Source organism: Symphalangus syndactylus, chromosome 24 (genome assembly GCF_028878055.3).
Source record: "Symphalangus syndactylus isolate Jambi chromosome 24, NHGRI_mSymSyn1-v2.1_pri, whole genome shotgun sequence".
Taxonomy (NCBI): Eukaryota; Metazoa; Chordata; class Mammalia; order Primates; family Hylobatidae; genus Symphalangus; species Symphalangus syndactylus.
Window position 1 is genome coordinate 38854172 of NC_072446.2, and position 18776 is coordinate 38872947.

Below are 18776 nucleotides of genomic sequence, written 5' to 3' on the forward strand. Positions count from 1 at the left end.
GCTGCGGTCCCGAGGTGAGGGTCAGAGTGGTGCTCCTGGAGTGGGGCGTTCAGTCTTAAGCTTTGATCAGGGGCCAAGGAGTCACCGGAGACCGAAGTGACACCTCCTCTTTCGCATCTTAAAAGCTCCCCCTGGCTGCTGTGTGGAGAACAGGTTGAAGGGAGGGCCAGAGTCACCGAGGGGAGGGGAAAGGGCTGTGCTGAGTGCCAGAGAGGGCGGGCGTCGGGATGCCTGGGAGTAGGCCACACGGACCTGTGGGCTTCCTCTGCGCCAGCCCCCGTTGTAAGCACTTGACATTGAATGAGTCCCAACAATCCCATAGGGTGTCTGCCAGTACCATTTTTGCAGATGAGGATACAGACGCCCCAAAAGGTGAAGTCCTGGTGGGTTTTACCCACTCGTGTCACCCTGACTTTTAGGCACTGGCTTGGTCACCCTGTCCCTCCGGGTAGGCGCGCAGCCCCTAGGTTCTGCTCCGACAGGCCGTCGCGGGACCAGAGCCCTCGGGCGCCTCCCCCTCCGCCGTGGCCGCGGAAGCGCGGAGGCCCGCGACGCTGGAGTTGGACCTTGAGGCGAGGGAACCCGGCGTCCGCGGGGGCGGGGCGGGGGCGGGGCCTGAGCCCGCGCGTCGGCGCCGGCGCCAAGGGGCTGCCTCTAGCCATACCGAGTCCGCCGCGGCGTCCAGGGTCGGCAGCGACCGCAGCCGAGCCCCAGCAAGCGGGCGGAGGCGCCATGGCGTGCGCGGGGCTGCTCACCGTGTGCCTGCTCCGGCCGCCCGCGCCCCAGCCCCAGCCCCCGCGGCACCCCCAGCTCGCGCCCGACCCGGGGCCCGCCGGACACACGCTCTTCCAGGACGTGAGTGGGCGCGGGCTCTGCTCGCGGTGTCTCCCTGCCCGAGTCTCTGTTAGTCTCACCCTCCGGGGTTGTTCGGGCCCCGCCGCTGTCTCTGGGTCTCTGCCCCTCTCTCTGGCCCTGCTGTCTCTGTTTCCCCTTGACCTTTCTGCCTTTGTGTCACCTGTTCTGTCTCTCCATGTCTCCTCTTCTCCCTGCTCCAGTGTCACTGCCCCTGCTGCCTCCCACCCCTCAGCCCACCCCATTTGTGTGTCTGGTGTTGGCGGGGGGCTGTCGACAATCACAGCAGCGGTCACCCCACTCTGTGGCAGCTCCAGGCTGGGCTGACTGGGGAAGGGGAGCCTGGAAGCACAAGGGCCCCTCACTCCTGACTCTAGTGCCGCCCCCAGAGTCCTTCAGGCCCCACTCCGGGGCAGCAGAGTCCTACAGTTGGTAAGGGCTGCTCAGAGTCACCCTCCCTTGGGGCCATGGGTGGCCCTGCGGCCCCCATGGGCACCAGCCACGGCCCTGAGCCCTTTCTCCACCGTTCACCGCTGTGCTGGGCTCTGTCCTGGCCCCCTCATGCCCCAACTCCAGAGGGAGGCAAAGCTGTGTCCCACCCCCTCCCCACTGCCCCTAGTGACTCAGCACCTTGACCACAGCCCTGGCTGGAAGGGACCTGACCCTCCCTCTTTCCAGGTAGGAAAACCAAGGCCTGAGGGGATATGTCTCAGGTCAGTCATGGAGGCAGGGATACAATAGGGTGACCCCAGGTGTCCCCATTCCCAGCTTAGCACCCTTGCCCGCTCCCAAGATCTCCATCTACCCTACCTGGGCCTCCCTGGCTTGCTGTATGCCCCTCAGCCAGTGGCAGACCTTCTCTGAGTTAGGCTAGAGGTTAGAGTCTTTCCTGAGCCCCTCTGACCCTGAGAAAACAGGACCCTGGAGGGGGTTGGCGTTCAGGACCTGGAGTTCATGGAGGCTCTAGGCCCAGGCTTGGCCCACCCCTGCTTGCCAGGCCTGCCAGTCTCCCCTTTGCTGGGCTGCTTTGGGTGACCTGGGAGCAGGTCACTAAGAGAGACGGGGACCTGTCTTGACTCTGCTCCTCTCTGCCTCTGTTGCTCTTCATCTCCACTTTTCCATAAATGAAATCTGCGGAACTTGCCTTCTGCCACCCCCACTCCCCCTTGGACATGTGTGTACACACACGCCTGCCGAAGGTCCTCACAGTCAGCCCCATAGGAAGCCCCAGCCCTGAAAGAGTTAACCCCAGCTGCTTCTGATCTATTTGCTAGTGGGTAACTCAGGCACCTGCAGAGACAGTAGCCACTGCCTGCTGTTGGTCTTCAACAGCACGCAAGGAAACAGCTCAGAGAGGGCAGCTGGGGTAGACCATGGCCACACAGCAGAGCTCGGGGCTCAGGTCTAGGACGGCTGTGCAAGATTCCTGGGCCACAACCCGGCCCATCTCCTCAACCTTCCTCAAGCTGGAACCGTGCCAGGGGCTGATGTATCAGATAGAATTTGGGCTGCACTCTGGGTGTGGGAGGTGGGGACGCAGGGAACTGGCCAGGAGCACCCCCCCACGAGGCCAGGCCCTGCAGGAGAAGTGAGCAGAGGTGGCACCCGCTGCGTGCTCTTCCTGTGCCCTGCTTGCAGGAAAAGCTCCTGCAGGGCTGAGCTGGGCAGGTGGTTTGGGAACAGGCTGGGTGGGAGGAAAGGCAAGGCAGCGGGTAGGCCGGCCAGCTGGGACCCTGTCGGGTTGAGTGGGGGCCTCTGGCTTCCCGAGTGACACTCACAGTTCTCTCTATGTCCCTTTGTCCTCTAGGTTTTCCGCAGAGCAGACAAGAATGGTGAGTGTGGCTTCCCCTGGGTCCCACAGTGGGGCAGGGTGGGAGGCATCCAGGATGTCCAGGGAGAGTTGGGAGGTTGGGTGGGAAGTCAAGAGTTGAGACAAATCTTGGGGGCCCAAAACAGGAGAATCAATCAAGGCCCCCTTCCCAGAGGAAGTGCTGTTCTCAGCCAAGTTTGGCAGGATGGAGAGCGGAGAGAATGTGGTTTGGCCACAGACTGGAGATAGGGGCTGACTTTCACACAGCGCCCTGGCATGGTGATGGGCACTTCCTGTACATGGCCTTCTGTTGTCCTCACAACCACCAGCTAGATTGGAATTCACCCTATTTCATAAAGGAGCAGAGGCCCAGAGACGTGAAGCAGGTTGCCTAAGGTCACACAGCCTTTAATTGATGGGCTCGAACTTGGGTCTTTGCAGCGTTTAGTCCCAGGCTCCTTGTGTGAGGCACTTGGAAGAGTGAGGTAATGGAAATGAGACCTTTTTGGAGATTTTACTCAGGTTTTTAGAGGTCTCAGTAACTTGTCATGTGACCAACCATCTGGACCAGGGAGGTCTTGGAGGACACAACTAAACTCACGCCTTGGGCAAGGATAAAGCTGGGTCCAGTGCCAAAGGAGTCGGCTCCTCCTGCCTTGGGTCCTGGGCAGTCTCAGACCCTGGTCTGGGAGAACCTTGGAAGCTAAAGCAGGAGCCCTAGGGGACCCATCCAGCAACAGGCTGCTCCCCCTAGGTGACTTGGAGCAGGCCACTGTGTAGCCGGTGGAGGGTCTGAGCTTCGCAGTCAGCCTGGGGCCCCTTTCATCTGGGTCTTCACGCCCTCTTGTGTTTCATCCTCCTGGAGACGGGGTCCTGTCCCCACTCTTTGCCCCTTCTCCTTGGGTCTCTTCAAATTGACGGGGATTGTTTGTCCCAACCCATTGATCAGGACACATGCTCTCACTTGGACCAGGGAGTTCTGTCTGGGGAGGTTCAGATCCTCCCCTGGCTCAGTTCCCTGCACCCATCTGCTCAGAGACCTCACACATCATTCAGGCCGAATCCCATGTCTTTGTCCCACATAAGTGCTCCCAGCCTCTGCTCACATGCCCCTGTGATGGGGAGCTCATTCCCTTCTGAGCCAGCCTGCTGCTGCCTACAGAGGCTCCAACTAGTAGGAGGGTTCCGTCTGCCTCCCCATGGCTTCTCTGTGAAGGTCCTGGGTCCAGAGAATGAAGGTTCCTTGCGCCCTGCAGCGAGGATGGTCCCCAAATCCTTCCAGGTGACGTCTAGGTCCTGCCACACTGCGGCCGTGTCCCAGCCTGTTGCTTGTTTTTTCACTTGGCAAACATTTACTGAGTTCCTACCCAATGCTATGTACATACTGCTCTGTCCCTTTTGTGCGTGCAAAGTAGGTTCTGTTGCCTTCACTGGATACCTTTGAGGACCCCAGTCCTTTTGTCCCCAATAGTCAGGCCCCCCACTGAGCTCAGAATCCCATCTCACCTGGCTAGATGGTTGTCAGATGCTATGAGGCCTTTGGGACCCTGGACCTGGTGGCAGGGGTGCAGTCAGCGTCAGGGATACCTCCTCTGCTCCCTGTCCTCCCCCTGCCACCAGATGATGGGAAGCTCTCATTTGAGGAATTCCAGAATTACTTTGCCGATGGGGTTCTCAGCCCGGGGGAGCTGCAGGAACTGTTCAGCGGCATTGATGGGCATCTCACTGAGTGAGTATGAGAGGGGGCTGCGGGTAGATGCAACGCCAGGTTGTCTTTACCCCACTGTATTCCCTGATGCCTTGGTTCCTTTTGTAGGATGAGGAAGAGGGGGCAGGGAGAAAGGTACCAGGGCTCAGTTCCAACTTTACCCCCCTGCCTACCCCCTCTCCAGCTACAGCCTTACCCACTACACTGCTTCCAGCTGGGACCCCAAAATAGCCAAGTCTGAGTCACCACCCATGGCTCAGCTCCCCATTCCCGCTTCCCACAGGGACCAGAGGATGCCTGGGGACAGCTGGGCCCCGCCTGCTTCCACCCGAGAATGCAGTGCACGAACACACACACCATCTACCCCTTGTGTGCTCCCACATCTACGTGTCTTGGCAGGAGTGTGCACCCTCCTCCCCATGCCTGCTCCTGGGGTGCACACGCACGAACCGCTGTTACTCCCTCTACTTCCCTTCTCCCCTTTCCTGGGGGTCAGTCTCAGACTTGGGCTGGAACCTTCGTCTGCAGTGCTCCCCCTCCCCTCCTTTCCAGACTCCCCAGCCAGTTCCTTGTCCTTCAGGGCCTCACTTAGTCAGCTCTTCCTCTAGGAAACCCTCCCTAACCTACCAACTAAATACCCCATGCCGTCCCTGGACTTCCCTGCACCTGGCTTCCCCTTCGCAGCTCTGACCACTTCTCACTGGCCTGTGTCCACATCCATCTTCCCCTGGCCTGAGATCCTCTTGGCAGCCAAGAATGGGTCTGAATCTTTGCCCTTAGAGTGATTGGTGGGGGCAGTAGAACCCATTCTCCAACCCTGCAAGGACTCTGTCCACAGGAGCAACTTAATCTGGGGCGGAGCAGAAGTGGCCTTGTTAGGCTGAGCTGGGAGTTGGTGGGGTGGGATGTGGGGCATTGGCCCCATTAGTCCCAGTTTACCAGGCCCAGGTCTGAAGGGCGCCTTCTCTTTTCCCTGCAGCAATTTAGAAACGGAAAAACTGTGTGGTGAGTAGGCCCATGGGAGCTCTTGTCTCCCGGGGCCCCTGGGCCCCAGGGTAGGTGTGGTAGGGGACTGTTGCTGGTCTCCTGTTGGGACAGGTTGGGCTGGGCTCAGGATATAAGGCCTGCTTGGCTGCTGAGGAATTCCAGGGGGCCAGAATCCCAGGGTGGGTAGATGGGTGGTGGGTCCAGGAACCCTTGAGCACCTCTTCTGCCTGCAGACTACTTCTCAGAGCACCTGGGTGTCTACCGGCCGGTGCTGGCTGCATTGGAATCGCTGAACCGTGCAGTGCTCACTGCCATGGATGCCACCAAGCTGGTGAGTGGAGTGGCTGATGGGGGGATCCACTTGAGGCAGCGGGCATCTGCTGTGCTGTGGGATCCTCCACAGTCTTGACTCAGGGTTATAGAGCTAGGGGCTTGGGTTCAAATCCTGGCTCCCACTTTGTAGCTGTGCCTCTTGACCTCTCTGGGCCTGTTTCCTCATCTGTAAACCATCATAACAATAGAGCCACCCTTCATACATCACTGTGACGAGTGAGAACGAAGGCAGGGATTTTTGTCTGTTTTGTTCTGCTTCCAGCACCCAGAATAATGTCTGGCACACACTAGGTTCTTCATACTAGAGGCTGCTGTTGCTTTAGTTGCTGGCCCGTCACAACTGTCGTGGGATATCATTCAGGGCTGGGCTAGGCGTGGAAGGCTGTGCTTACAGGTTCACAGGGCAGGGCCTGGCCCGAGGACATACATGAGTAGGCAGGTACGTGAACACCCACGTGTTTGTGTGCACATGTGGACACGTGTATGCACAAGCTCGAACAGTGCTGATAGCCAGGGCTTGAGGCCCTTGAGTGGTGACTTCCAAAAAATAAGCCGCCCTTCCCTTTGTGTGTTCAAGAAATATCTCCACCTCCCTTTGCTCCATAGCTCTTGTAAGGGAGAGGGAGCAGTGAGCAGGCCCAGGATTGTGCCTGACCCCACTTTGTACAGAAGGGGAAACTGAGGCACTCATAGTCAACAATGACCTGAGCACACGGCTAGGTACAGGGCTCCTCCTCCTGGTGACTTTCACATGAGATTTAGTAGCTTTTCAAGGGATCGCCCCTTGGGGCCTGGCATCAGATGTTTGTCCAGATGGTACATGACGAGGGTTTGGAGGAACTCCCATATCTGTGGCACGGACACAAGTGGAGCATCACCTTTATTGCCATAAAGTAGGGCCCTGGGGGTAGGCAGCTGGACTGGCATTCTCTGAACTGGCAGTGGTTGGGGAGATTCAAACTGCAGTTCAAAATTAGGGTCCCATGGGTCCCAAATACCTCCTCCTGGCCCAGAAAGGGTTTGGGGGTGACCCATCCAGTCAGCTCCAACCTCCAGGAGGACCCTGCCAGCTCCAAACACTTGACTCTATTTAGATAGCTGTTCCCCACCGCAGTGCCACACCCCCAGTCCAGCCTGACTCAGTTGAACACATCGTACAGCAGCCTGGAGCCACACTCCTGGTACATGGCCCGAGTTATCCAGCGGCGCTGGAAGGAGTGCAGGGAGGCCACCATGGAGCCGCCGGTCCACACAGCCATGCCACGCCCATGCTTGGCCACCAGGTGGGGCCGCAGGGCCGCGTAGCCGTGCCGCCGGCACTGCGCCTCCAGCTCCTTGTCCAGGCGCTCGGCGAAGCCAGGAAACAGCGTGGAGCCGCCGGCTAGCACTACGGTGTCTGCCAGCCGTGTCCGCAGCGTTTTGGGCATCTTCTGCAGCGCGCAGAAGGCCAGCGCGGGCAGCCCCTGCTCAGCCTGGCCCAGCAGGCCCGGCTGGAAGATGGGTTCGGGGCAGCGGAAGCGCTCACTGCTGAGGCAGACGCAGCACCCGTTACCCATGCTGAAACTGGCCGGATGGTGGCGGGCGGGGTCGCGGAGGTCGCCCTCGAAGTCCAGGGACACGTAGCAGCTGCGCTTCTTGAGATGTGTGATGGCCTTGCGGGGCAAGGCCTGCTGCGAGAGGCCAGGGTTCGCCGCCACCAGCAGATCCCGCAGGTAGCGCGACAGGGTGCTGCCTGCCACGTTCAGTCGGAAGGTGGCCTGGTGCCACGAGTGACCCGCGTAGATGGGCGTGGCGTGGCACACGCCCGCGCCCGCCTCCACGGCCAGCCCGCTGAACGCGCCGGTGGAGCAGAGCGCCAGCAACGCGGTGCTAGCCATGTGGCACGCGGGCACTGACAGGGTTTCGAACAGCAGCTCCGCCACCCTCTCGCGGCCCGCGGGCGGCGCCGACGGCGAGTCGCTCACCAGCACGGGCCACTGCTCTGGGCACACCCGCAGGCCGCCCACCAGCAGGCGCTCCCACAGCCCTTCCAGCGCCTCCCAGTCCGCCACCACGCCGTGCTTGATGGGGTGCGCCCGCGCCACGCCGCCCGCCAGCTCGCAGCCCGGCGCGCCGGGCAGCACCGGCCGGTCCCAGCTGGGCACCAGGCTGGAGCTCTTCAGCACTATGCGCGGCTGGTTTTCGCCCGCGAAGCCCGCCTTGGTGAAGCCCGAGCCCTGGTCCACCACCACCGCGATGCGGCCCAGGGAGGGCGGCCGGTGCACGCGGCGGCTCCCTGACACCGACGCCACCTTCGGGCTCGGCCTAGCCGCGGGGCTGAAGGCTCCGCCCCTCCGTGCCACTGGCCCGAGACCTCCCGGCCTCTGTCCTAGGGAGTAGTCCCCTGCAGCCCTTGGCTCTGCCTCCGGGGCCTAAGTTCTTCCTCCTCTGGACCAGATCACTACTCTTCTCAGCTCTTGGCTCCGCCCTCTGGTCTGAAAGCCCCGCCTCTTCTGTCCGGGCCGTCCGCCTCCTTTTCAGCTCGTGGCTAGTTCCTAAACCTGAGGCCCGGCCCCTAGTTCAGGCTTCAGTCTCCGCTCTGGCTGGTTTCCAGCCGCATCTCACTCTCTTGGTCTTCCTCCGGCGCCGGGCTTCAGGCTCCACGCTCTCAGGACTCGCCTCTGCTTTGCTGTTCGCCCCGTCAGCCCTTGCTGAGATGCCTGACGAGATGGCTAGGACTGATCCTTTTAGATCCTAAGAAGCCCCCAGGAGGAGCAGAACTTTGAGGGCGAAGGGGCCGTGTGGTAACGCCATTTGGACATATATCCCCCTTGAGGACCTAGGCAGCCTCCTGGCACCTCTCACCTGGGCTTGACGGAAGTTCCTGGTTGTGGAAGGGGGAGAGGCTGGTCAGAAGGCAGAAAAGAACTTGGATTGGGCTCATTGTGACCTCACTCCCCAGCAGCTGCACTTCGCAGCCCCCTACCTTATGACAACTCTCTGGACCCATCATCTCTCCTGGTCAGAGCCAAGGGCAGTGATTTTGGCATCCAGGGGTCTGGCTTCAGCAGTCCAGCACAGTCTGATTCCTTTCCCAAACCACTTAGAATTATCTGATGTACTCTGGCCAGATGTGTGGCCCCCTACCCTCCCAGTGCTGAAGAAAAAGCTTTTAAATCACAGATCTACAGCTTCCCCGAAGAGCCCCGAGAGGCTCTGGCCCTACCCTTATGGGCTCCCACGGATGGATTCACGTGGGCCTGAGTTTGAGACTCAGTTCTTTTTTTTTATTACTATTTTTTTGAGACGGAGTCTCGGTCACCCAGGCTGGGAGTGCAGCGTTGCAATCTCGGCTCAGTGCAGTCTCTGCATTCCGAGTTGGAGCGATTCTCCTGCCTCAGCCTCCTAAGTAGCTGGGACTACAGGTGCGCACCACCATACCCGGCTAATTTTTGTATTTTTAGTAGAGACAGGGTTTCGCCACGTTGGCCAGGCTAGTCTCGAACTCCTGACCTCAGGTGATCCACCCGCCTCAGATTCCAAAGTGCTGGGATTACAGGTGTGAGCCACCGCACCCAGCAAGACTCAGTTCTGAAGCTGACTCACTGTGCAGTCCTAAGCAAGTCTTGATCTTTCTCTGGGTTCGGTTTTCTCCTCCGAAAGGTAGTAATAATCCCCACACACAGGAAAGAGACCACTTCTTGCCTCTGCAAAGCCTCATCCTCCTCAGGATCAGTTTGGTTGCAGGTAGAACACTCAGGTGAATGTAAGCCAAAATAAGGACTTTATTACAAGGACTTTATTACAAGGATCTTACATGTTATGGATATCAAGAGCAAGGGTGAAATCAGGTTTCAGGAACAATCTGACTGCGGGGCTGTGGGGAACCCAGGATGTGCACTGCATTGTGTTGTTTTGTTTACTTGTTTTTTGAGACGGAGTCTCGCTCTGTTGCCCAGGCTGGAGTGCAGTGGCACGATCTCAGCTCACTGCAACCTCTGCCTCCTGGGTTCAATTCTCCTGCCTTAGTCTCCTGAGTAGCTGGGACTACAGGCACCCACCACCATGCCCGGCTAGTTTTTTGTATTTTTAGTAGAGACAGGGTTTCACTGTGTGGCTAGGATGGTCTCGATCTCCTGACCTCATGATCTGCCTGCCTCAGCCTCCCAAAGTGCTGAGTTTACGGGTGTGAGCCACCGTGCTTGGCCTGCATTGTGTTTTTATTCTGAAGGTTGGCTTAGCCTGTGCATGTTTAAGTAGAGAACATGGTCTCTTATAGCTCCTGAATCACAATCCTAGCGGGAGGGGCTGACAGGACCAGCTTGGGCCAATCATTGTATGGGCAGGAGGTGCAGCCCCATGGAAGAACATGGTTACCCTGATTGTAACCACGTGGATGGTAGGGAAGAGTCAGTTTTCACAATTAGCAGGAGTGATGTTATAGGTCTTGCAGCCTCCAGCCTGGTGCAGGCAAGGTGGAGGAGATGTTCATCATGGTGACAGTGACAAAAGTGCATCTTCAGCAGAAGCTGGGCTGGTGGCTCTAGTGAGCTGGGACTTCAGTCCTGCTGCATCTGCCCCCAAAAGAAGCATCCTGAGGTTGGTCACCAGAGTGTGGCAGGAAGGCAGGCTGCAGGTTTGGCAGGCCAGGGGTGGCATTGGGTGTGGAGCTGGATTTGGGACCCGGGAGAGTGAGGAGAGGCAGCAGCAGGATCCCGCCCACAGTAAGTGTGGCAGGGGTTCTTCTAAATGATTTGGGGAGTGAGACTGAGGCTGTGGGCTTTTTCCCTGTTGGTAATGGAGACCTACTGAAAGCTTATGAGCAGGGGAGTGTGCTGCCCTAGACAGGTGAGTGGTTTGGAAGAAGTCTTTGTCACGTGGGGAAGGAGATGGGACAGGGTAGGTTGGGAGACAGAGGTGCCTTGGGGAAGACTGGGGGGCCTGAGTGCTTTGGGGTTACCAAGCACAATGTGTAGGAGTGAGGGGCCAGAGGCCCAGGGCTTCCAGCTTCTGGGTGCGTCCACAGGCAGAATCCACGTCTCAGGCCTTGCCCCAGCTGACTGCTGCTGTCCTGGCTGTTCTTATCCAGGATGGTGCCTGTTGGCCTGGGACCCTCCCTCATGCCTAAGAGGGATTTCTGGATGCTGGGGGGATGTCAGGCTTTGCCGGAAGCAGGTCCCTGGGTTTGCCCTACCCCACCTCCCTTGAGCCTGCAGACTGGGCAGGATGTGACCTGGGTTTGGAGTGTTGGGGGAAGGAAACTGCCTCCCACCACTGTAGCAAGGTTTGGGGTTCTGTTCTGACCCTTGGCACAAGGAAGGAGAAAGCAAAAGACAGCCCTGGCTCCAGACCGTGGCGATGGCTCTGCCTTCATTAGGCCCCGTTCACCCCTGTGCGGCTCCTAGACTGAGCTTTGCCCACCCCGATTCCGCGCCCAGACGCCTCCGACAGGGCTCGCAGGCGGCAGGGTTGCCACGCACTCTTTATTGGGCGGGGTCCGGGCCAAGCGTTTAAAGCCGCGGGCGAGGGCAGCGGCACCGTTTGCGCGGCTGCTTCTCGGCGGGGCCGGCTTCGTGGGGAGCCTTCCCCGGGGACCGGAAGCGCGAGAGCAGCCGCGGCCAGCTCAGCGCTGCCCTGGCCCCGCCCCTTACTCCGGTTCCGCCCTCTTCCGGCCGCCGCGCCTCTTGCCGCCGCAGCAGCAGCAGTACTGGCATCTCCGGCTCGAGCTCACTGCCTTCGCCCGCTCCGCGCAACCTGGGTGCCGCCGGGGAGCCCAGCCCGGCGCCCGGCGCGTAGTCAATCCGTCGCCCAGCGTTTGCCAGCGGCTGCCGCCTGTCCAGGGGGAGAATCAGCACGATCCTGGTCTGGGGGTGGCACAGGGGCGTGAGGCGGGAGAGCGCGCTAGGGCCAAGCCCACGACCCGGCGCCGCCCCGCGCTCCTCCTGGGACCCTCATCCACCCGGGTCCTGTCATCCTCCCATGTAGGAAGCAGGTCCCTGGGTTTGCCCTACCCCACCCAGGGCCGGAGGGGACCCCTGTCCAATTCAGGCCTCGGGGAAGCCCGCCCTTCGCTGCGTGGCGCCCGGGACTCCGCCTCCCTTCTGGAAACCCTCATCCATCCCAGGCTGACTTCCTGAGACCAGCTCCGTCTAAGTTTATGAGATCCCTTCCAGGCCCTATGTCAGGGGCTCTCAGCACCTCCCACCCCCGCCTGGTCCAGGGCCTCTGCTCATTTGAGAGGGAGGCAGGGAAGTTCTGAGCCTAGGAGCTGAAGAGAGGACACTAGGGAATTCCCCCTGCCTCTAGCTCCAGTAGTACCAACTAGAACTGATTCTCTGTATTGGGATCTCCACCTGTTTGTCCAGGGTTGGGAGAGAATCCCACTCATGCTCATCCCCCTGGGCTCTCAAGTCTCATCCACTTTCTGGTTCTGGAATCTCTGCCCTCCCTTCTGGGCTTTTTTTTTTTTTTTTTTTTTCTTAAAGACTGAGTCAAACAGGGTCTTGCTGTGTCCTACGGGCTGGAGTGCAGTGGTGCTGTCAACGGCTCACTGCATCCCTGACCTCCTGGGCTCATGTAGTCCACCTCAGTCTTCTGAGTAGCTGGGACTGTGGGCATTCACCACCACAACCAGCTAATTTTTTATTTTTGTAGAGATGGGGCCTCCGTATGTTGCCCAGGCTGATCTCAAACTCCTGGGCTGAAGTGATCCACCCACCTTGGCCTCCCAAAGTGTTGGGATTACAGGCGTGAGCCACCTTGAAAGGACCCCCATCCACACCCACATGGGCTCCTGGGATCCTCATCCTTGGGAGAGATTTTCGAATTCCTCCCTCACCCCCTAGGACTTCTGCACACAAGGCCTAGACTCCCAGCATCCCTTCCCACCCACCTGTCCAGCTTTCCCTGACCCCCATCCGCCTCCCCAGCTGCCTCCCCAGCCCTGCTCCCCATCCCCCGCACTCACAGCTGGCTTCTTCCGAGTGAGGTGGTTGAGGAACGGTTTCCACCAGGCCTTGTCCATGTCAGCCGGCCTCTCCTTGCGGTCCTGCTTGGGTGCTTTGGTCCTTTTGTGGGAACTATAGTTTCCCATGGCAGGGCTGGTCACCACTGGGGACCATGGCCCACACTCCGTCTGCCCTGCCCCCCCTGGGCCCTGGCAACATTGTGACCTCACCAATTGCAGGCTCTGAGCACCGCCTTCCAGGGCCCACAGGTGACTCTGGGCTCCACTCAGTCGCTTCTAGCCTTGGTTTCTCAGCTGTAAAACTGAGCTAATGGTCATAAATGAGGCAATGCGTGTAAGGTGCTTAGTGGTGAGTAGAGGGGGATTTCTGTGGTTTGGGTATGAATTTTGGCCCTGCCACTAACTTGCTATGTGACCTTAGCCCAGGTACTCAACCTCTCTGGACCTGTTTTCTCATCTGCAAAATGGGGTCAATTATGGTTCCCGTAAATTGTTCCAAAGGTTAAATGAGGCCCGGCATGGTGGCTAATGCCTGTAGTCTCAGTACTTTGGGAGGCCGAGGCGGGTGGATCACCTGAGGTCAGGAGTTCGAGTCCAGCCTGGGCAACATAGTGAAACCCCGTCTCTACTAAAAATACAAACATTAGCCAGGTGTGGTGGCACAGGCCTGTAAACCTAGCTACTCAAGAGGCTGAGGCAGGAGAATTGCTTGAACCTGGGAAGCAGAGGTTGCAGTGAGCCAAGATCATGCCGCTTCACTCCAGCCTGAGTGATACAGTGAGACTCTGTCTCAGAAAAACAAAAGACTAAATGAAATTCTTCTTGCAATAGTGCCTGGCTCTGAGTGGGTTCTTCTGTCTCTTCTCTGGTTGCAAGCAACAGAAACTAGTCATCTCAAATACCCAAAAAGGAATTTTTTGGAAAGATTTAATGGAGATAGAAACCCTGGCCTGTCTGAGAATGAAAAGACCCAGCCTCTTCTCTGTCCCTGTCTCCTAGCTCATAAGCCTGGCCCAGGAGGTCCCATCTGATGGCTGAGCTGAGGCAGGTCATGGCAGGAGATGAAGTTTCTGATGGATGGGGCTTCTGGATTCTCCTTGGAGAGGGCAGGCACCTGGACTACAGCTCCCCAAGACTCCCACGCGCGCGCGCGCAGGCGCGTGTGTGTGTGTGTGTGTTGTGTGTGTGGTGTGGGTTAGGCAATTCTCAGGATGTCTGTGACTCCTGGGTATACAAGTGGGCAGGCCCTTTATTGTATTACACTTGACGATAGATGGCTGGCAGGTCTGGCATCAAGAACTTATGTGCCAGACCCTGGGCTGAGTCCTATGCAGGAGAATTAACTCCTGGGAGCTTTTTGCAGCTCCACGTGCTGAGTTTCATCTTTCCTGTTTGATAGATGAGGAAATGGAAGCTCCAGGAACTGAAGGTAGTTGAGAAGCCTCAGAATCCCATGCTGGGCCATACAGGGCCTAGCATGTGGGCAGCCTCCCTGCCTCTCTGCCACCCTGAGAGGGGCTGGGAGGAGGCTGGCGGTGTCAGTTGGGGTCAGTGCCGGTGTGTGTGTCTGTGTGAGTGAGGACGGCAACCTGATTGTCTTTTATCAGCAGCTCCTAGTCAAAAGCACCCAGTGTTGTGTGCATGAGTGAATGAATAAATGAGTGAATACGTAGATTGTGAGTCTGGGGCTACACCACGCCATCATTTTGCCTCGTGTCAACATTGGCCCTTGGATACCTCGTGACAGCCCCCACCCAGCCTAGCTGTGCCTGGGACTCACTGGCTATGACAATGCTGAAGGTGGTAGCACCGTCAGGGAAGGGGCTGTGAGGTCCAGAGAAGCCAGGCACGTCGGTGGGCAGATGCCTCCTGTGAGTTGGCCTCACACCTCCGGGGAGGGAGGCCAGGCCCGGCCAAGGAGGGATCCAGACCCTCCCTGCCCATCAGGTCTCAGTACCCTCCTGCCTGTGCCAGGTTTGCGTGCCCCTGCTCTTGCCACCACCACCGCTGCTCTGATGGGCAAGAGGCAGGGGACCCACTCAAGAGATCAATGCCCGGGCTGGGAGATGCTGACCGTCCCTCCTCGCCCCACAGGAGTACGAGAGGGCCTCCAAGGTGGACCAGTTTGTGACGCGCTTCCTGCTGCGGGAGACGGTGAGCCAGCTGCAAGCCCTGCAGAGCTCGCTGGAGGGGGCGTCAGATACTCTGGAGGCCCAGGCCCGTGTCTGGCGGTATGTAAGGGCGCTGTCGACCTGCGGGGCTAGTGCACAAGCGCCCACTGTACCCGCATTCCAAATCCCCACAGTCCCAGCATCCTGGAGCCTGCATTTTCGGGCAGGGTAGCCATGGTGGGGTGAAATGAGACTGGCTTTGGGGCTAGGCCTCGGAGTCCCAGGAGGCTTGTCTTCCCCACCGAGGCTTGTCCTGTCCTGGGGCCCCAGTCCTCGGCCCTGTGAGCCTCACTTCCTTTAGGTCAGATGCAGAGAGCGTGGAGGCGCAGAGCAGGTCCTGCGGCAGCCGGCAGGCGGGACGCCGGGCCCTGAGGAGCGTCAGCCGGTCATCCACCTGGTCCCCCGGCTCTTCTGAAACAGGTGCACTTGGGGTGGGGTGGGGTGGGAGGCCTGGCCAAGGCAGGCACCGCATCCCCCCTTCCCCCGGGGCCCGCTCCTTCACTGGCCCTCACTTCATTCTGAGAACCTGCCGGGCCTGAGAGGCCCCTGCCTGACCCTGCATGGGCCCCACCCACAGGGCGCAGCTCAGAAGCCGAGATGCAGTGGCGGCTCCAGGTGAACCGCCTCCAGGAGCTCATCGACCAGCTCGAGTGCAAGGTGAGGGCCATGGGGCCAGGGCCCCACGAGGGAGGACCCTCCTGGTATCCGCCAGAGCCAGGCCCATGCTGGAGGCCCGGCCCACACTCTGTGCCCTCACAGGCCCCCCGTCTGGAACCCCTGCATGAAGAGGACCTGGCCAAGGGGCCTGACTTGGTGAGCCCAGGAGAGGGGCAAGTGGCTGGATGGCCGTGTCGGGGGGTGCTCATGAATTGGGGATTCATGGGGTCAGCTGCCCACCCACGCTCTGCAGTGCGCATGTGCCCCGCCCTCAGGCCTGGCAGGCAGGTGCCGGGTTCTGAGAACCTGCAGGAACCACCGCCCTTCTCTGGGCTTTGCTTCCCCGTCAGCATTTCTGAAAGCCAGGTCTGGGGCAGTGTGGACGGAAGCTGGAGGGTGGAAGGAAGTGGTGGCATACTGCAGGAGGAGGGACGGTGGCTGGATCAAGCAGCACCCTTGGAGACAGGGAGAGGAGGATAGAGACAGGGAGGTTGGGGGGCAGGTTGGCAGCAGGAACCCAGCTAATGGGTAGGTTGGATCTGGCATCAGTCAAGAAGGCTGGGGGCCAGGTGTGGTGGCTCATGCCTGTAATTCCAGCACCTTGGGAGGCCAAGGTGGGAGGATTACTTGAGCCTGGGAGGTAGAAGCTGCAGTAAGCCACGATCCCACACACCACTGCACTCCAGCCTGGGTGAGAGCAAGACCCTGTCTTAAAAAACAAACAGAAAAACAGCTGGGAACCTCCTGGAGGCCACAGCCAGTCCCTCCCCTGTGCCCGGCTCCGCACCAGCTGACCAGCTGCCTCTCCCACCAGCACATCCTCATGGCCCAGAGGCAGGTCCAGGTGGCAGAGGAAGGCCTGCAGGACTTCCACCGAGCCCTGCGCTGCTACATGGACTTCACAAGGGCCCAGAGGCGTTGTCTGCAGTGAGTCCCCAGCTGGCAGGTGGGATGGCCGGTGGGGAGCGGGTGAGCAGAGAGGGGTGCTGGGGCTGGCCATCCTGGGTGCGTCAGGGCTCCCATGAGACCCCAGGCCAGGGAGGCAGAGGTGATGGCAGCCCTGGCCTGGCCTGCCCATCTCTTTGGCCCTACAGTGTGTCTGCCCAGAAGATGCTGGATGGTGCCTCCTTCACCCTGTATGAGTTCTGGCAGGATGAGGCCTCCTGGAGAAGGTATGAGTGCCAGTCTGGCCGCTAACACCGTGGAATGTGGCCCTGGAGTGAGTCAGGTCAGGGTTCTGATCCTGCTGTCCTGCTCATTGACTCTGTGACCTCAGATGAGTGACCCCACCTGCCCGAGCCCCCAAGTCCTTTCCAAAATGGAAGTGATAACAGTTCCAACTCCTGTGGGCTAAAGGAGGTGACTGGAAAGAGCTGAACACAGCACAGGGACACAGGAGGCACTCAGTGAATACACACTTGTCACTATGTATGTGACAATGCCTATGCCGAGCATCATGTGCAGTGCCCTCATTCCACCCACACAGCGTCCCCGTGTCACAGGGGAGAGGACTGAGGCTCCAGAGGCAGTGTGAGAAGGGCCGGGGTCTGATCCTGGCAGCAGGATGGGGCGGGAGTGGGGAGACCGAGGTCACGGTAGCCTGGGTCTCTCCGCAGGCACCAGCAGTTGCCCTGCAGCAAGGCCTTCCAGCGCGTCCTCATCGACCACCTGCGGGCCCCGGACACCCTCACCACTGTGTTCTTCCCAGGTATGCGGTGGACCCTCACTCACTGTGGCCCTGGAGGGGCAGTGGGCTCCTGAGGGCTCCTGACCCCCCGCCTCTGACCCCCAGCCTCCTGGTGGATAATGAATAACAACTGAGCCAGACCTGCACACGCCGAGGGCCCCGGGACCCTGCCTGCCTCCCTCTGGAGCCTTCTGGACTGGCCAGCCCAGCGCAAAGACCAGGGCCTGTCTCCTCCTGGACCTGGGCCTGGTGGAAGGGCTCTCAGCCCAGGGATCAGGGACTGGGCTGCTTGCTTTCTATTTATTATTGATTTATTTATTCCTGTATTTTATTGTTTGTCACTTCAGCCTCCAAGCTACTTTGGCTTCTGCCTGGCTCAGGAGACCTGGATTCTGGTCCCTGCTGTCCTTGCCTGGCTGAGCGACCCAGGACAGGCCCCGTCCCTGTCTTGGTGGGCCTCGGGCCATCTGTCCGCCTAGCGAGGGTCCTGCTTGCTTTCTGCTGTCTTAGGACCAGGCTTCTGCTCCTCCTCAGCCAGCGGCAGAAGCAGGGCTGATGCTCAGGGACCCCCCAACTCCTCAAACCTTGCCCCCGAGGCTGGGCCTGACCTGGGTGCCCCTGTCGCCCTCCCAGGCCACTAGGCTCTGACTCTTCCAGCACCGATGGATGTGCCAGAGGCCTTTGGGTTGGTTTGCATGCCATTTGCATATCATTTGCATGCCCTCACCCCACCCATTCTCAGGGCAGTATGGGAAGCCCCAAGGTGACCTGGCCAAGTAGCAATAATTTGGGTCCAGGGTCACCTATTGCCCCCAGAGGCCTCTGAACCCCAGGCTGGGACCCCAGCACAGAGGCAATAAAGGCAGTGGTCCCTTCCAGTGTGGCCTCCTGTCTCTCGCAGGTCTGGGCTGTGGGGCCTGTGCGCGTCCCAGGCCAGAAGCTCCAGGCAGGGCACCTCTCTTGGGAAGCCCTCCGGTTCCTACCTTGTGCCCTCACGCTCGCAGAATGGATATTCACAAGAGCTGACGCAAGTTTTCCCACTTCAGGGTCCCTGGCCCTGACACACCCTGGTGGTGGGTCCTGCCTGAGGAAGGGGGTGACATGTCTCTGCAGGTTTTACAGGGGTTCTAGCTTCACCCACACAGAGCCTTCTCTGGGCCCAGATCGCTCGGCTGCGCTCCTGTGGGAAGACCTGTCCTTCTCACCAAGCTGGACTTGTCACTGCCACCCCACAGAGTGGTTCCAGCTGGACAATGGCTCAGTCCTACCAGCCCCTGGAGGTGTCCTCCTGCCCCCCTCCATTACTGGGGGCATGGAGGGGAGGTGACCAAGAGGGACATCTAAGCAGCTGCTCTGAAGAGGAGGCCCCTGGCACCGCAGGAGCACAGGATGGCATTTGACCCCGCCTGGGAGTGTTGGTGTCAGTTTTACAGACAGAGGAGACGGCACACGGGCCCTGAGGAGAAGGAGGGCTTGCCTGGTTGAACCAAGGGTGACCCAGTAGCGGGGCTGAGCTGGGGGTGCCAGGGGGAGAGGGCTGGGCGAGGCTGGGCCTCTGAGGTGCTACGTCCCAAGGAGGCCATGGGAGGCTTTAAGTCGGGGTGAGGGGGTGGCCAGTGGGTTGA

At 59.7% G+C, this 18776-nt stretch overlaps 3 protein-coding genes across 8 annotated transcripts; 1 reads left to right on the forward strand and 2 right to left on the reverse strand.

Moving 5' to 3' along the window:
* Positions 1-288: 288 nt before the first annotated feature.
* Positions 289-18029, forward strand: NECAB3 (N-terminal EF-hand calcium binding protein 3). 6 transcript variants are annotated; one of them, XM_055266477.2, is made up of 13 exons: positions 507-855; positions 2660-2684; positions 4283-4391; positions 5350-5375; positions 5591-5688; positions 14731-14867; positions 15109-15227; positions 15385-15464; positions 15567-15620; positions 16279-16391; positions 16559-16636; positions 17081-17172; positions 17257-18029. In XM_055266477.2, exons 1-13 carry the CDS (start codon positions 733-735, stop codon positions 17283-17285), a joined length of 1083 nt encoding a protein of 360 aa, XP_055122452.1. In that variant the 5' UTR covers positions 507-732; the 3' UTR covers positions 17286-18029. The 6 variants fall into 6 exon arrangements, with proteins under 6 accessions (XP_055122449.1, XP_063489857.1, XP_055122448.1 ...); XM_055266474.2 differs by lacking the exon at positions 507-855 and adding an exon at positions 289-372 and having other exon boundaries at positions 15385-15620; XM_055266473.2 differs by having other exon boundaries at positions 502-855; positions 15385-15620.
* On the reverse strand, positions 6552-8746 carry ACTL10 (actin like 10). Its single transcript, XM_055266479.2, has one exon. The coding sequence runs from the start codon at positions 7565-7567 to the stop codon at positions 6830-6832; it is 738 nt and encodes a 245-aa protein (XP_055122454.1). The 5' UTR covers positions 7568-8746; the 3' UTR covers positions 6552-6829.
* C24H20orf144 (chromosome 24 C20orf144 homolog) lies at positions 9431-12923 on the reverse strand. The gene is made up of 2 exons (XM_055266481.2): positions 12637-12923; positions 9431-11533 (listed from the first exon to the last, which is right to left on the reverse strand). The coding sequence occupies exons 1-2, from the start codon at positions 12760-12762 to the stop codon at positions 11180-11182; spliced, it is 480 nt and encodes a 159-aa protein (XP_055122456.1). The 5' UTR covers positions 12763-12923; the 3' UTR covers positions 9431-11179.
* Positions 18030-18776: the final 747 nt, after the last annotated feature.

Excerpts from the sequence above, each read along its gene's own strand:
- NECAB3 (XM_055266473.2), top strand. The coding sequence starts at position 733 with ATGGCGTGCGCGGGGCTGCTCACCGTGTGCCTGCTCCGGCCGCCCGCG. Across the intron at positions 15,621-16,278 it reads TGGCCAAGGGGCCTGACTTG|CACATCCTCATGGCCCAGAG; the intron begins GTGAGCCCAGGA and ends CTCTCCCACCAG. Across the intron at positions 16,637-17,080 it reads GATGAGGCCTCCTGGAGAAG|GCACCAGCAGTTGCCCTGCA; the intron begins GTATGAGTGCCA and ends GTCTCTCCGCAG.
- ACTL10 (XM_055266479.2), bottom strand. The coding sequence starts at position 7,567 with ATGGCTAGCACCGCGTTGCTGGCGCTCTGCTCCACCGGCGCGTTCAGC.
- C24H20orf144 (XM_055266481.2), bottom strand. The coding sequence starts at position 12,762 with ATGGGAAACTATAGTTCCCACAAAAGGACCAAAGCACCCAAGCAGGAC. Across the intron at positions 11,534-12,636 it reads TCACTCGGAAGAAGCCAGCT|ACCAGGATCGTGCTGATTCT; the intron begins GTGAGTGCGGGG and ends TGCCACCCCCAG.